Below are 12,190 nucleotides of genomic sequence, written 5' to 3' on the forward strand. Positions count from 1 at the left end.
AGTCATCAAAATAGACCAACCTCCGAAAGCAACAGCAATGGATATATACGCCCGATCTAAAGATTTACCACCAGAATCTTAGTAAAGTAGAGATGATATAAAGCATCAGCAAGTCTGTCTCTGAAGATGATCAGAAAAGAAACCAGCAAAATTTCCTTCATTCGAGAGGCAAAAACCAACCAAACTTTGATATTAGTGTTTTATAAGCTCTGAGAAGTCTGAATTATACAGCAGCATCACCTGCTCTCGAGACAACTGACCATCTAATTCCTTATTCCCAGCAAAACTCATACCAACAACAATGGTGGCCATGGAATGGAATCACATGAACACCAAAAAGTGAAAAGAAATATTGCAAAATAGTTACTACAGCACTAATACTACGGATGGATCACAAATTGGCAAAGCAGCTCTTGCACAAAGCTCACTTATGTTATGAAGAACAAAACATCCTGCTAAATAGTAGCAATACCAAATGATCATAAGCACAAGCCAATCAAGGGTTCCTAGCTTGGAAATCCTTCATGAACGCGACAAGCTTCTCCACGCCAGCCAGCGGCATGGCATTGTAGATGGATGCGCGCACTCCGCCGACTGACCTGTGCCCCTTGAGCTGCACCATGCCCTCCTTGGCCGCCTCGGCGATGAATTGCTTCTCAAAGTCCGGCCCCTTGGCCAGAGTGAAGGGCACGTTCATCAGCGACCGCACTGACTTCTCCAAGGGGCAGATGTAGTACCCGCTGCTGGCGTCAATGGTGTCGTAGAGGATGCCAGCCTTGTAGGCGTTCTTCTTCTCGACCTCCGCAAGGCCGCCCTGCGCGAGCAGGTCCTCGAAGACGAGGCCACAGATGTAGATGGCGAAGCAGGGCGGGGTGTTGTAGAGCGAGGCGTTGTCGGCGTGCGTCTTGTAGTCAAGCATGACTGGGGTGATGGGCTGCGCGTTGCCGATGAGGTCCTTGCGCACGATGGCGATGGTGACCCCCGAGGGGCCGACGTTCTTCTGCGCGCCGGCGTAGATGACGCCGAAGCGGGAGACGTCGACGGGCTTGGAGCAGAAGTTGGAGGACATGTCGGCGACGAGGATGCCGGACTTGTTGCGGGGCTCCGGGTAGTCCTTGAACTCGACGCCGTGGATAGTCTCGTTGGAGCAGATGTGGAGGAACCTGGCCTCCGGGTTCTGCTTGATGTCGTCGAAGGGCGGGAGGGCGGTGTACTTGGCGTCCTTGCCGGACCAGGCGGCGGAGGCGGCGGAGAATTTCTTGGCCTCCTTGAAGGCCTTGTCGCTCCAGGACCCCGAGACGACGAAGTCGGCGGGGTCGGAGGGGCCGGCGCAGAGGTTGAGCGGCACGGCGGCGAACTGCGTGGTGGCGCCGCCCTGGAGGAAGAGCACGGCGTGGGTGTCGGGCACCGCGAGGAGCGCGCGCAGGTCGGCCTCGGCCTTCTTGATGGCGGCGTCGAACTCCTTCCCGCGGTGGCTCATCTCCATGATGCTCATCCCGGAGCCGTGGTAGTCGACGAGCTCCGCCTGCGCCCGCTTGAGGACGCTGAGCGGGAGCGTCGCCGGGCCCGCCGCGAAGTTGTAGACGCCCCGGTCCCCGGCGCCGGTGAGGGGGGAGGACGCGGACGGCGCCGCCACCGCCGCGCAGGAGATCTTGGCGGCGCGCGCCGGGAGGCGCAGGGAGGAAGCGGCGGCGGCGGGAGCCCTCGGCGCGGTGGGGCGCTGGAGGAGGAGTGAGTGAGCAGTGGATGTGGCGGCGGCGGCCATCGTGGGTGGGTGGGAGAGGAGAGGAGAGGAGGGTTTTGAGTTGCTCGGTGCGGAATGGGAAAGGGGACGGGATCTATAGGAGCGAGCGGGGAGAGGAGGTGTCAGAATCCGGGGGTTGGCGCGCCGCCTAGCGATGGGCGATGAAGCGAAGCCGATGCCAAAAGGGTTGGTGGCCCGCTGGGTTGTAGTGGGAGCGGTAGCGTTGAGCTTGCCGGCAAATTGCAACCAACTTGAGCTCAGCAACGTGACTGCGCTCAGGTTGCAAACCTTAAGCAGACCTCTGCTGGTTTCTCCAAGTTTGTGTTGGCAACCTGTTGGATCTGGGTAGCTCAATTCCATAAATGGTTCAACTCCGAAGGGCGATTTGGTCGCAAGTTCTGTGTGCTGAAGCCGCCGGACTGAATATCCTAGTGGATGCAGCAGTCCGGGGTACGAGTGAGCTAATCATCCATCTTTTTTGGTGGGGGAGGCTGCAGTGCAGTACAAGAGTTCTTGTTGCCGTCTCCCATCAGCTTCTGGTGTCTTGCGCGGACCCAAGTCATCTGCCTTGCTAGCTGCTAAATCTTCCACCAAATATGTTCTAGGACGCCTTGTTGGAACAGGCGTTGCCGTTTGCAGAAAACGCAGCACACTGCTCCTGCTGGTTGTCGATTCAATTACGGACCTGCAAACAAACCACACGCCAAACAAAACGGCTAAGATCGATAGCCTTGATACACAGGGCTACCCGTTTGGTTGAACTCGAGATCTTAGACACGAGTACCGAAGTACTTGCAGAATACTGATGGATCGTGAATTGCGTTAAAAAAATCAACAGAAAAATATGACAGCACAAAACGAAAGACATAGCACAAGGAAAAATGACAGAACAAAGCTGTTTGTGTTCAAGGTCTTCTGTATTCAGGAGCTACACTTTACCAGTATTACAGTATACCACTTTGTGCAAAGCCGATATTCACCAGTGAACCACAACACATGTTTGTTAGTCCTGTTACATGAGCCAATGTGATGGCAATTCCCATACCCTGCATCTACTGTCAATGTTTGGTTTCTCACCTTTGAGTTAGTGGGATGCCGAAAATCCAGGGAGGCATTCAGAGGGCAACTAAAACAGCCCAAGTTTTTGTTCTCTACACAGACAATTTCTGCACAGGAAGGATCAATGTGGCGTGACCATCTTTCCTTTACTTCTGCTATACATCAGAGCGGTTACTGGTATGGTCTATCATATCTGTTACCAGAAGGCGGGTAAGATTGTCGTCTCATCGGATTCTGGAAACTTCCTTCCTTATTTCTACCAGGAGGTACTCCTGTTCCCGGACTTTGGCTTACTGATTGAAAGGCAGGCTCAAAACCAGACAGGTAGCTGGACATCTGCATGCCCTCAGGTTCATATTGGCTCCCTACAACTTCAGTGCTATACCCCGGAAACTGTGTGTAGTAAGTCGCATTGCCCAGCTGCATCGCTTCATTCATCTGAGTTGATTGAATCCAAGCATTGTCACTCTGTATTCCAGTATTTGGATAAAATGATTCTGTGGGGCCAATAGCAGCTGAATGTTTCATCCCACCAGAGAACTGCTGGTAAGGAAGCACAGAAGATCTAAAGTTGTCCACATTGCTCCCACCCTGAAACTGAACAGCAAGACACAAATCTAAACATAAAACATGATATAGGTAAGAAAAATCAATAAACAAACTGACGAGGCCAAAAATGAACATACCAAGAATTTAGTAGTGTAAACAAAATTGCAAACCCAACAGCAAAAACAGATTGTAAGAATACTCAAGCTAACCTATAGCAGAGTCTTTCTTTCAAAACTCAAAACATGAACAATAAAGGGGGAAAAGAACAATAACATTACTAGTTGACAAACCAAACCAAGTATAATTGTATGCAACTCTTCAACATTTCAACAAAAAAAAATAGTAGATTGATACACAGAATCATGTATTAAGAATGACTGTTGTAATATTTTCATTGTTCAAAGGAATAGTTTGCCTGTACCTTCTCCTTTGAAAACCCTCCAAAATTCTCTGTCTGTCTTCCAGGTGCTGAATTTCCCAAAGCTCCTAAAGTGGGTCTCTTAAGTTCTTCAGTAGCCTGAGCTTCATACAAAATGCAGCAATATAAATGTGATAATAAAATTCACACAGCTGTTTGATATGTTTCTTACCTGCTGATATCTATTATTGCTCAGGGCATCCTTATTAATTGGTCTGGTCAGCCCTGGCAAGGTCTCGAAGATCTTAGTTGATGATATGGTCTGAGTATTGTCCTCTAGGTGGATGCTGCTGATCAAAGCTGTTTCGTTCATAAAACCAGCCCCACCGTCAGAAGCAACATTGACATTTGCAGTTGATGAAGGAGCCACAGAAGACTGACAGGCTGGATCAATATTACTCCTATCACTCTCAGCATCCAAAATAGTTGTTTCATCACTGGCCGGAACACTCTTCAATGCCAACTGCACAAGATAAGAAATGTTTTCAGAAGAAATCCTTAAGCACCAGTGCTAAAAATTAGCAGTCTTAAAAAGCATTTAGAGCAAATGAACGAAAAGTTGAATCCACAGAAGTTGAGCCCAACAAACCTGTTCCAACCGTTCCTTCTTTAGTTGCTCAGCTATTCCTTCAAATGCGTAAGAATATTCAAGCGCATTCCAAATGGTGTATATGATTTCATCGAGACTGCTCTCAACAAATGGATATTTTGATTTTACTATTCTTTTTAAATGCCCATTATCTGTAGGCATCTGCTTTGCTTTGAAGCCAAAAGTGGAAGCAATGGAAGAGTTAGCAAAGTTACAGATCTAGTTTTGCACCATAACAATCTAAACAAACAGCAATACCTATCTCAATTAAAGCCTTATTTGGTAATACATAACCAGTGCTCTCATCTTCTTGACGAGCTATACGATCTCTCCACCCATGTAGAGCCTGAGACAGGGGGAGGAATAAATAGAGGCTGTTCAATTATGTAGGCAATACCTTGATAGAAGAAACTGGATAAAATATGATCTTATGTACATAAACAAAATGGAAAATTTTGGGTCAGTGGAGCAAATGCATTAATAACTTTGTATTTACAAAAATGATGTCTTAATTATGACTTCACGAAAATCAAAACATCCAAAGGTTATGAAGTCTAGCAAACATTTTTCTAAACAAAATCATCAGCAGTCCATAGCAAGATTTGGTATCTAACAGTCACAAATCCCTAGACCTATTCAAGGCAGAATATTCATGCGAGAATGTATAAAGTATCTTCTTACAGCAACAACAGCCAGCTGTTTTGCATTCAACTCATGTTCCTGCAACCTGTAATTATATAATTCGGTTAACCAGATAGGTACACAAAATATACTTCTGCGCACTATTGAACGAGTGAAGGAACCGAGGGAAGCAGCATTCAAACCCATATATATGGAGATAGGATGTATCTGTCAGCAGCTCCTTTTCATAGAACTGTAAGCAAATTTCATTACTGCGCTTATGAACCTGCAGTAACCAAAACTCTCATAAAAAATCTAAAAACTACACATCAGGACATGCAATTTGATACGTTTCAGTCCAAATAAAAATTAATTCAATTCAGGGATCATGGGAAACAAAGAGCTAGCAAATTTTTAATAGAATAGAAGAAGGATCAGCATTTTTATCTGCCACACAGTTCCAAATCTAATGAAAGAGAAATTTACTTTTAGGAATCCGCAGTGCTACACTTAAGGTTCAGTCAAGGAGGTGGACAATTCCAAACTGTGCCCTCTCTTATGACATCAACATATAAGATGGGAATCCAAACAAAAACAAGGAGTTTTACCTCTAGAAGAAGATCATTTTCAGGTGTCGACTCCCTTTGTAGTCTCTGTTTCATTAAGTCATATATGTACAGCAGATAGTGTGTATCTTCTCTAGCATACCTGGATAGCAGTAACATCAGTTGAATATAATTGACGACAAGTTAGCAATAGTAAAAATGAGTAGACCAAAGTAATCAGCACAAAACACAACAGAAAAGAGAGTAGAAACCCATGATCGAGTTTATATGCACAATACTTGATCATTTCTTCAGGAAGTGGCCTCGACCTCCAGTCTGCATTTTGATATCTACAAGAAGGTACCCGAACAAATTTCATTAAAGATACAAGGGAGGTCAGAGTGTGTCTTTATAAATTTATTGGGTAGAGTCATACTCCTTCTTTGCTGTCACTCCACAAAAGTGAAGCAATAGGTGCTCTAGGCTGTTTCTCTCCATCTGTAAGACCCTAGAAGCCTGATTGGGGTTGGAAGGAAAAATCAAGATTCAGTCTATTAAACATCAAAATGAGTGTTTCGAGGATAATACAGAAACAAGCAAAGTGGAAGGCCTTATCATGGTACTATTGGTCTTCATTTGAAAATTACCTGTCCTGTGTCAAAAAGATTGCATACATAGATGTGGAAATCCCGTTGGAGCCACATTATATCACGATCCACACCATGCATTACCTATTTGACCAAGAATGAATTAGCAACAAGAAATCTGAGTGCGCATAGACAGACACTACTGATAAGTTCTTCAAAACCTTTCTCTTGGTTGGATCTTTAAAAGGTTCTTGCAAGTAGAGACCGATGTATATGCGAAGCTTAAGAGTGTCCACAATGAAGTCTTCTCTTCTGGTTGAAATCTGCATCAAGCAGGTCAAACCCTGAAATGACCTATATTGATTGTGCTCCAAATCTACCTGAAAATGAAACAAAATCAGGTAATAAGTTGTTAACATCATGAAGACCTAAGAAGTTGTTCTGTTTCATTCCAGCTGGTCTAGAACATAATAGGGCGTATAATAAGAAGAAAGAAAACATGGAACATTTAGCTTGTTCACATATCCACCAAGGTTACAGCATGTAATTCATGGCAGGAACCAGGAAGCCAGATTAGCGTGTCCAACAAGGAAGAAGTAAAAAAAAAAAGTACAAGCAACAATCTATCATACACAAGAAACCTCCAACCAAAAAATCATGAGGGAACAAGAAGTATAAAATATCGGTTTCATTTGAATTTCAAAATAGAATGCTACAATATAAGTTCTCATATTTGACCCTTATATGATCCATGTGATAGGCACTTTTGTCAAATTGTTACAAAAGCAATCTAGTTTTAAGAATTTTCCCAAAGGTTCTAGTATAAGACCGTCAAGCTCAACGTACATTTCACAACCACATATATAGCAACAACAAGGGCCGCAATTAACTTAAAATAGTTCACTGAGAACTACTATAATGAATTAAGTGCGCGAAATAAACTTTGCAAGGACAAATGTTCAGGAAAGCATGCTAACAGTTTAATGAATAAAGATGCATGCAAAGCAGAACAAATACGCAGTATTCAGTACAACGTAAGTGGCGGGTAAGCATGGCATAGATTCATTTGGAATTTATAAACAACAAAAGTCTATTACAAATGCTTACAGCAAATTCAGTTACACTCTTCAGCTTTTTAGCTAATTCCATCAAGCCTTTGTGATCTTCAACCAGCGTAAATGGTGTATCCTCTATATCAGCTGGCTTCACTGGTTCACATTCAGGGACATTTCTGTCGACGAAGTGTTCAACAGGCAGTTTTTCCTGCAAGAAAATAACTTAACACTTATGGTACTCGGACATGTGTGCAAGCAACATTTTCCCAGCATAAGTACATAAGATCAACAGCACACATAAAGCAATTCTGTAATAATCTTCTAAAAAGAAAACAGGTGTTTGGTGGTCAAGAGCCAAGACTCAACTAAACGAACAAAGCAATGTAAAACAATTTTACTCAAGTCATGTCTCACATATTGATCAAGGATTTCATAGCTCATCCACTCTGATTGAACACGCCAGACCATAGAAAAGTGGCAACACAATGGCTCACTAGTGACTAACGGACGAAATAGAGCACTGACCAGCGGGTGAACAGGTCGGGTGCCATCCTCGCTGCGCTCCAGCCAGACATGCTCGAACGGTTTGTAGTTATCCACTCTGATTTTGTACACATCCTGCGGCCGGGGAATGCTTGGATCGTGGAAGGGCACCTTCGGCTTCGTCCCCGGCGCGGCTCCCTTGTCCTTGGTCAACGCCCCCACCGACCCGGCACCGAGGACGGCGCCGGAGCCAGCGCCCCCACCCTCCTGACCACTGGCCCTCTTCTTCTTCTTGCCATGCGTCACGAGCTGGAACCCGTCCCCCGCCTCCTCGGCGTCGCCAGCCTCGCGGCCCGGCGCCGCCTCCTCCTTCCCCCTCACGCCTTCGGGCCCGTCCATGGAGGACCCGCGGCGCGCGAGCGGGATGTCGTCGTGGTCCACGAGCAGGCCGCGCGCATCCGCGAGGACGTGCCGCCCCCTACCCCCCGAGACAAGCGGCGAAGGAGCCGCGGGCGGGCGGGAGGCCGGGCAGCGCGCGGCGACGAGGACTCGGGATCGTCGGCGGAGCTAGGGTTTTGGGTTGGGCGCGCCCCGCGGCGACGGACCTCGCCGCGGGGGTGGAATTGAGGTGGGGGGCGAGCTGGGGAAACGGGTGGGAACGGGCTGGCTGGCGGTTTCCAGAGCGGGAGGGCTCCTCTCGCTTTTATTGGCGCCGACGGCAAGGAGACCTCGGCGAGTCGGCGTGATGATGGCCGCCTCCGCAGCCTGCTCAGGGACGGGGAGACGCCGCTACTCGTGATGCCGCGTTGAGTGGAGTGGCCGTGTTCATCGCTTGCTCATGCGTCGGCGGACCGAAGCCTCGGGATATGGATCGGGACGGCGACAGCTCAAGTGTTCAGCAAATATCTTTCTCATTTATTGATAGAGAATCAGAGAGGACCCCGTGATGTCGAGCAGGTTTCCCTTAAAAAAATCGGAGGTCAGCGAAAAATGCATTTATCGGATTTTTAGAAAAAAAATTCGATTCGCCCGTTTTGCTTTCGAACGAAATTTAGAAAAAAAAATCCTCACTTTGTGTAGGAAATAACCTAGATTATTTTCAAACAATCTAACAGCAAAAACAAGATACAACAATGCATATAAATGAGAAATATTGCAGCAACTGAGAGTCTGTTCAACATGACTGCCGCCGCCGTCATGACTTCCTGTGGAGTCGTGGAGGGACCGAAGGAGATGGGGAATGGAATATGGACAAAGTTTAATGTTAGAAGGCAGCGGGGTGGTCTAATATTAGCCTGCACCAATTTGGTTTGGGCGGGGATTCAAAAGGGCCGAAAATTTCGGACGATAAGAAAAAAAACCGGACCCTAACTAGAAACAAGATTTTTTGTTTTCTCGGAAAATTTTCGCCGAGAAAATTTCCCTTGTTTGTCGAGTCGATTCCTCGATCTGGATGCGCAAATGCCTGATCCCAGAAGGAGTTGTTGGTTAAGGGACAAACAAAGCTGAAAATGTCCATCAGGTGCAGTACTGAACTCGGTGCCCCAGTCCAACCAATTGGAATGCCTCTTGATCTAGCATGGTACCTCAACGTTTGTCGGAGTAAAAAAGAACATAAAATTTTAGCCAGAATCAGGAGTGCGCGTTTGGCCATAAGTACCAGGAATAGAAGCATGTTTCTGATGATCAAAAGGAGGCAATAGTCCAAAGCTTTTGTGATAGACCCGCCGAGTTAAAATGCTTAATTAAACATAACCGCCATCATTCGGCGTATTAGTTTAATTAGGTGTAACTTGACAGGCTGTTTCCAACCCACAGGCCGATCGAAACACACCAGAAGTCCCGCACAAAGGCGAGCGCAGAGGGTATCAACATGATAAAATCTTACAAAATAGTAAATAATATTAAGACTTTTACAAAGCAGCTTAAATTTAAAATTTACAAAAGAAAAGATAACAACGGAAGAGAATCTAACTTACAGAACCTTTTTACTAGAGGATAAATAAAACGAACTAAATAAATCGAGAACTACCGAGACGTGAAGACAAGGCGCCACATCGAGCCCACCGATGTGAAGCCTAGTTAGCTCCTATACCTGAAATAGGGTAAACAACAAACCCTGAGCAACTAATACTCAGCAAGACTTACCCGACTATTGGGTATACTTAGCCCACATATCTAGACATGCATGGCCTTTGGCTAGTGGTTTGTTTTGCAGAAAGAGCGACTAAAGTAATTCATTACTTTCACTATTTTAGCTTCAGGTTCTATATAAATTAACTCTCATCTAATATTTGCATAGACCCACTATAGCAATCATGGTGATGCAAGCAAAAATTTATTCCATGTGCTCAATATTTTACATAAATATACATAACTCACATTCTAACATTTTGCTACGATGCAGCAAAGAGATCAAGACCCTCATGACCGCGAGACACGGCGAATCGATCCGATTTAACCTTGCAAGGCGGACCTAACCAACACGGCACGCAAAAGCCCCGTCGGACCCCACGCACCGACATTTCCCCTCCCCGCCTCGAACTACAGGAACCAGCCCAACGACATATGGTCAGCCGAGCTCAACGTGAGACCACCAAAAGTAAACATATGCATCCCGATTCTCCGCGACTACTCGACTCGCCCCAGGAGTTGGGTGCGGATTCCTGTACTTTCGAAGCAAAGCAGTACTCGGTTTACCGGTTTCGACTACCTCCTACTCCCGGCATGCGGTTAGTACAGTTCAATCCCCGATCAGCACTGCCACAACAACCGGTCCTTAATCGACTCAGACGGGGCTAAGGCACCCAGAAACCCTGTCCTGCTACCATACCTACACATCCTCCCCGCCCGGTCTCACATCTCCATATCATTTCAATCCATTTCTCAAATACTGAAGTATAAAGATAATAATGTATCTCGCGAGTAACCGGCAATTACTCGGCTTCTAAAGTTTCCTGTGTCTCGCGAGTGACACGTAGTCACCCGACTTCTACCGGTCTTATTTAGCCTGACACCGCTATCGACCTAGACATACTAGTAAAACTCAAGGAAACCTAGGGATCATGCAGCTATGGTTCCAATCAATTCCTAATACGTAATGCACAAGTAATAGATAAAACATATACATAGTGAATCATAATTTAAATTAATAGGACATGCACCGGGGTTTGCCTGAGGGTAACACTAAGTCAGTGCTAATATTATTTCCGGCCTTGGGCACTTCCGACCATTGGGCCGGGTCTTCGGTTGCTTCAGCAGTCCTTCCATCTTCTGGAGATATCCGCCAAACACCGTCTTATGGGTCAACTCCACACCGCGTGCTTCCCGTCCACACGTGTGCCCCTAGCGTACCTAAATGAGGTGCAACGATGCATATGCATGAATGCATGAATAATACAGTAAAAAGTAAAGCAATACAAGCACAAGGTCGATATTGCCTAACTATAAACACTACATCGACGGAGGTTAATTAAACCTTACATGAATCTACACAAAGTTAACCCAACTGATTTTATATTTTTAGCATTCTCCTAACTCCAACTATGCATTATAAACTACAAAAATCACTTTATCTAGCACAACTAAAAGTACATAGTAAACATTTAGCATGGAGAAATAAAGCTAATAAATCTAATTTTACATTTACCACCGCTCTGACTTGAGACCAAAGATCCGGGGTATCCGAACAGATACCCGGAGTATCTGGACCTACTAACCCCGGAGTTTCCGGAAAAAGTCCCGGAATATCCGGACAAATGGCCGGACTGTCCGAACCCCGACCGATATCTACGACCGGTCAGACCGGTCCGACTTGTCCTGGCCACACTACCGGTCAGACCGGTCCATTCGACCGGTCAGACCAGTCCTACCGAACTAAACCCCAACTAAGTTACAGAACACTGGTACAACCTCCTAATTTAATTTAACATGATTTATCTTAATTATACTAACACCTGAAGAATCCACCAACACCTCCAACTATGTTTTCTAGTTCGAAAACTTTTATAGTGGGCTATCTATACATAAATTAAACTACTACCTAAGTTCCATAATTTTTAGACTAATAGATTTCCCGAAACTAATTAAACGAGTCTAAGCACCAATTAAAGTCTAGTAAGGCAAAAAGGTCATTTCATGAGATTTAATATTTTTCCCCTGAAGATTTAAATCTAAACATTCAAACAAAACTGACTTTGTATTTTTAGGATTTTTCCATGATTTGTTACACAATCTGTAAGTTTTCGCCAAATGAATAAAAGGGCTTCACTGGTCAGACCGGTTATTATAACCGGTCAGACCGGTCCTAGTCGAGCCATGGTGCAGGGCCATGGCCGGCGGCGTCCCGGGTGTCTCGGCGTCGGAATCCACGAAGGAAGGGGTCGGGGAGGATGAGGGGCTCACCACGAACCCATTTTAGGGACTTGTTTGGGCGGAGGACGACCGAAGAGGCGGATCGACGGTGAGGGGTGGAGCTACTGTCCATGGAGGCTTGGAGCTTCGATTCTCGCCGATTCGACCGAGGAGAGGCTAGGCTGGA

At 45.9% G+C, this 12,190-nt stretch overlaps 2 protein-coding genes across 2 annotated transcripts; both read right to left on the bottom strand.

The window, feature by feature from the left end:
- Nucleotides 1–160: 160 nt before the first annotated feature.
- Nucleotides 161–2,419, bottom strand: LOC120647251 (phosphoserine aminotransferase 2, chloroplastic-like). Its single transcript, XM_039923970.1, has one exon. The coding sequence runs from the start codon at nucleotides 2,102–2,104 to the stop codon at nucleotides 497–499; it is 1,608 nt and encodes a 535-aa protein (XP_039779904.1). The 5' UTR covers nucleotides 2,105–2,419; the 3' UTR covers nucleotides 161–496.
- Nucleotides 2,420–2,620: 201 nt separating this feature from the next.
- On the bottom strand, nucleotides 2,621–8,532 carry LOC120647248 (protein RRP6-like 1). Its single transcript, XM_039923963.1, has 14 exons — nucleotides 7,693–8,532; nucleotides 7,220–7,375; nucleotides 6,334–6,492; nucleotides 6,173–6,256; nucleotides 5,962–6,041; nucleotides 5,825–5,875; nucleotides 5,589–5,688; nucleotides 5,184–5,266; nucleotides 5,041–5,086; nucleotides 4,618–4,705; nucleotides 4,360–4,529; nucleotides 3,943–4,233; nucleotides 3,774–3,869; nucleotides 2,621–3,400 (listed from the first exon to the last, which is right to left on the bottom strand). The coding sequence occupies exons 1-14, from the start codon at nucleotides 8,047–8,049 to the stop codon at nucleotides 2,975–2,977; spliced, it is 2,187 nt and encodes a 728-aa protein (XP_039779897.1). The 5' UTR covers nucleotides 8,050–8,532; the 3' UTR covers nucleotides 2,621–2,974.
- Nucleotides 8,533–12,190: the final 3,658 nt, after the last annotated feature.

This window comes from Panicum virgatum, chromosome 9K (assembly GCF_016808335.1).
Source record: "Panicum virgatum strain AP13 chromosome 9K, P.virgatum_v5, whole genome shotgun sequence".
NCBI classification, from domain to species: Eukaryota; Viridiplantae; Streptophyta; class Magnoliopsida; order Poales; family Poaceae; genus Panicum; species Panicum virgatum.

What these genes read in the sequence shown, in the direction of transcription:
- LOC120647251 (XM_039923970.1), bottom strand. Translation starts at nt 2,104, where the DNA reads ATGGAATTGAGCTACCCAGATCCAACAGGTTGCCAACACAAACTTGGA.
- LOC120647248 (XM_039923963.1), bottom strand. Translation starts at nt 8,049, where the DNA reads ATGGACGGGCCCGAAGGCGTGAGGGGGAAGGAGGAGGCGGCGCCGGGC. An exon ending in AGAGTGTAACTGAATTTGCT is followed by an intron (nt 6,493 to 7,219) that starts GTAAGCATTTGT and finishes TTTCATTTTCAG; the next exon opens with GTAGATTTGGAGCACAATCA. An exon ending in GCAATAATAGATATCAGCAG is followed by an intron (nt 3,870 to 3,942) that starts GTAAGAAACATA and finishes TATGAAGCTCAG; the next exon opens with GCTACTGAAGAACTTAAGAG.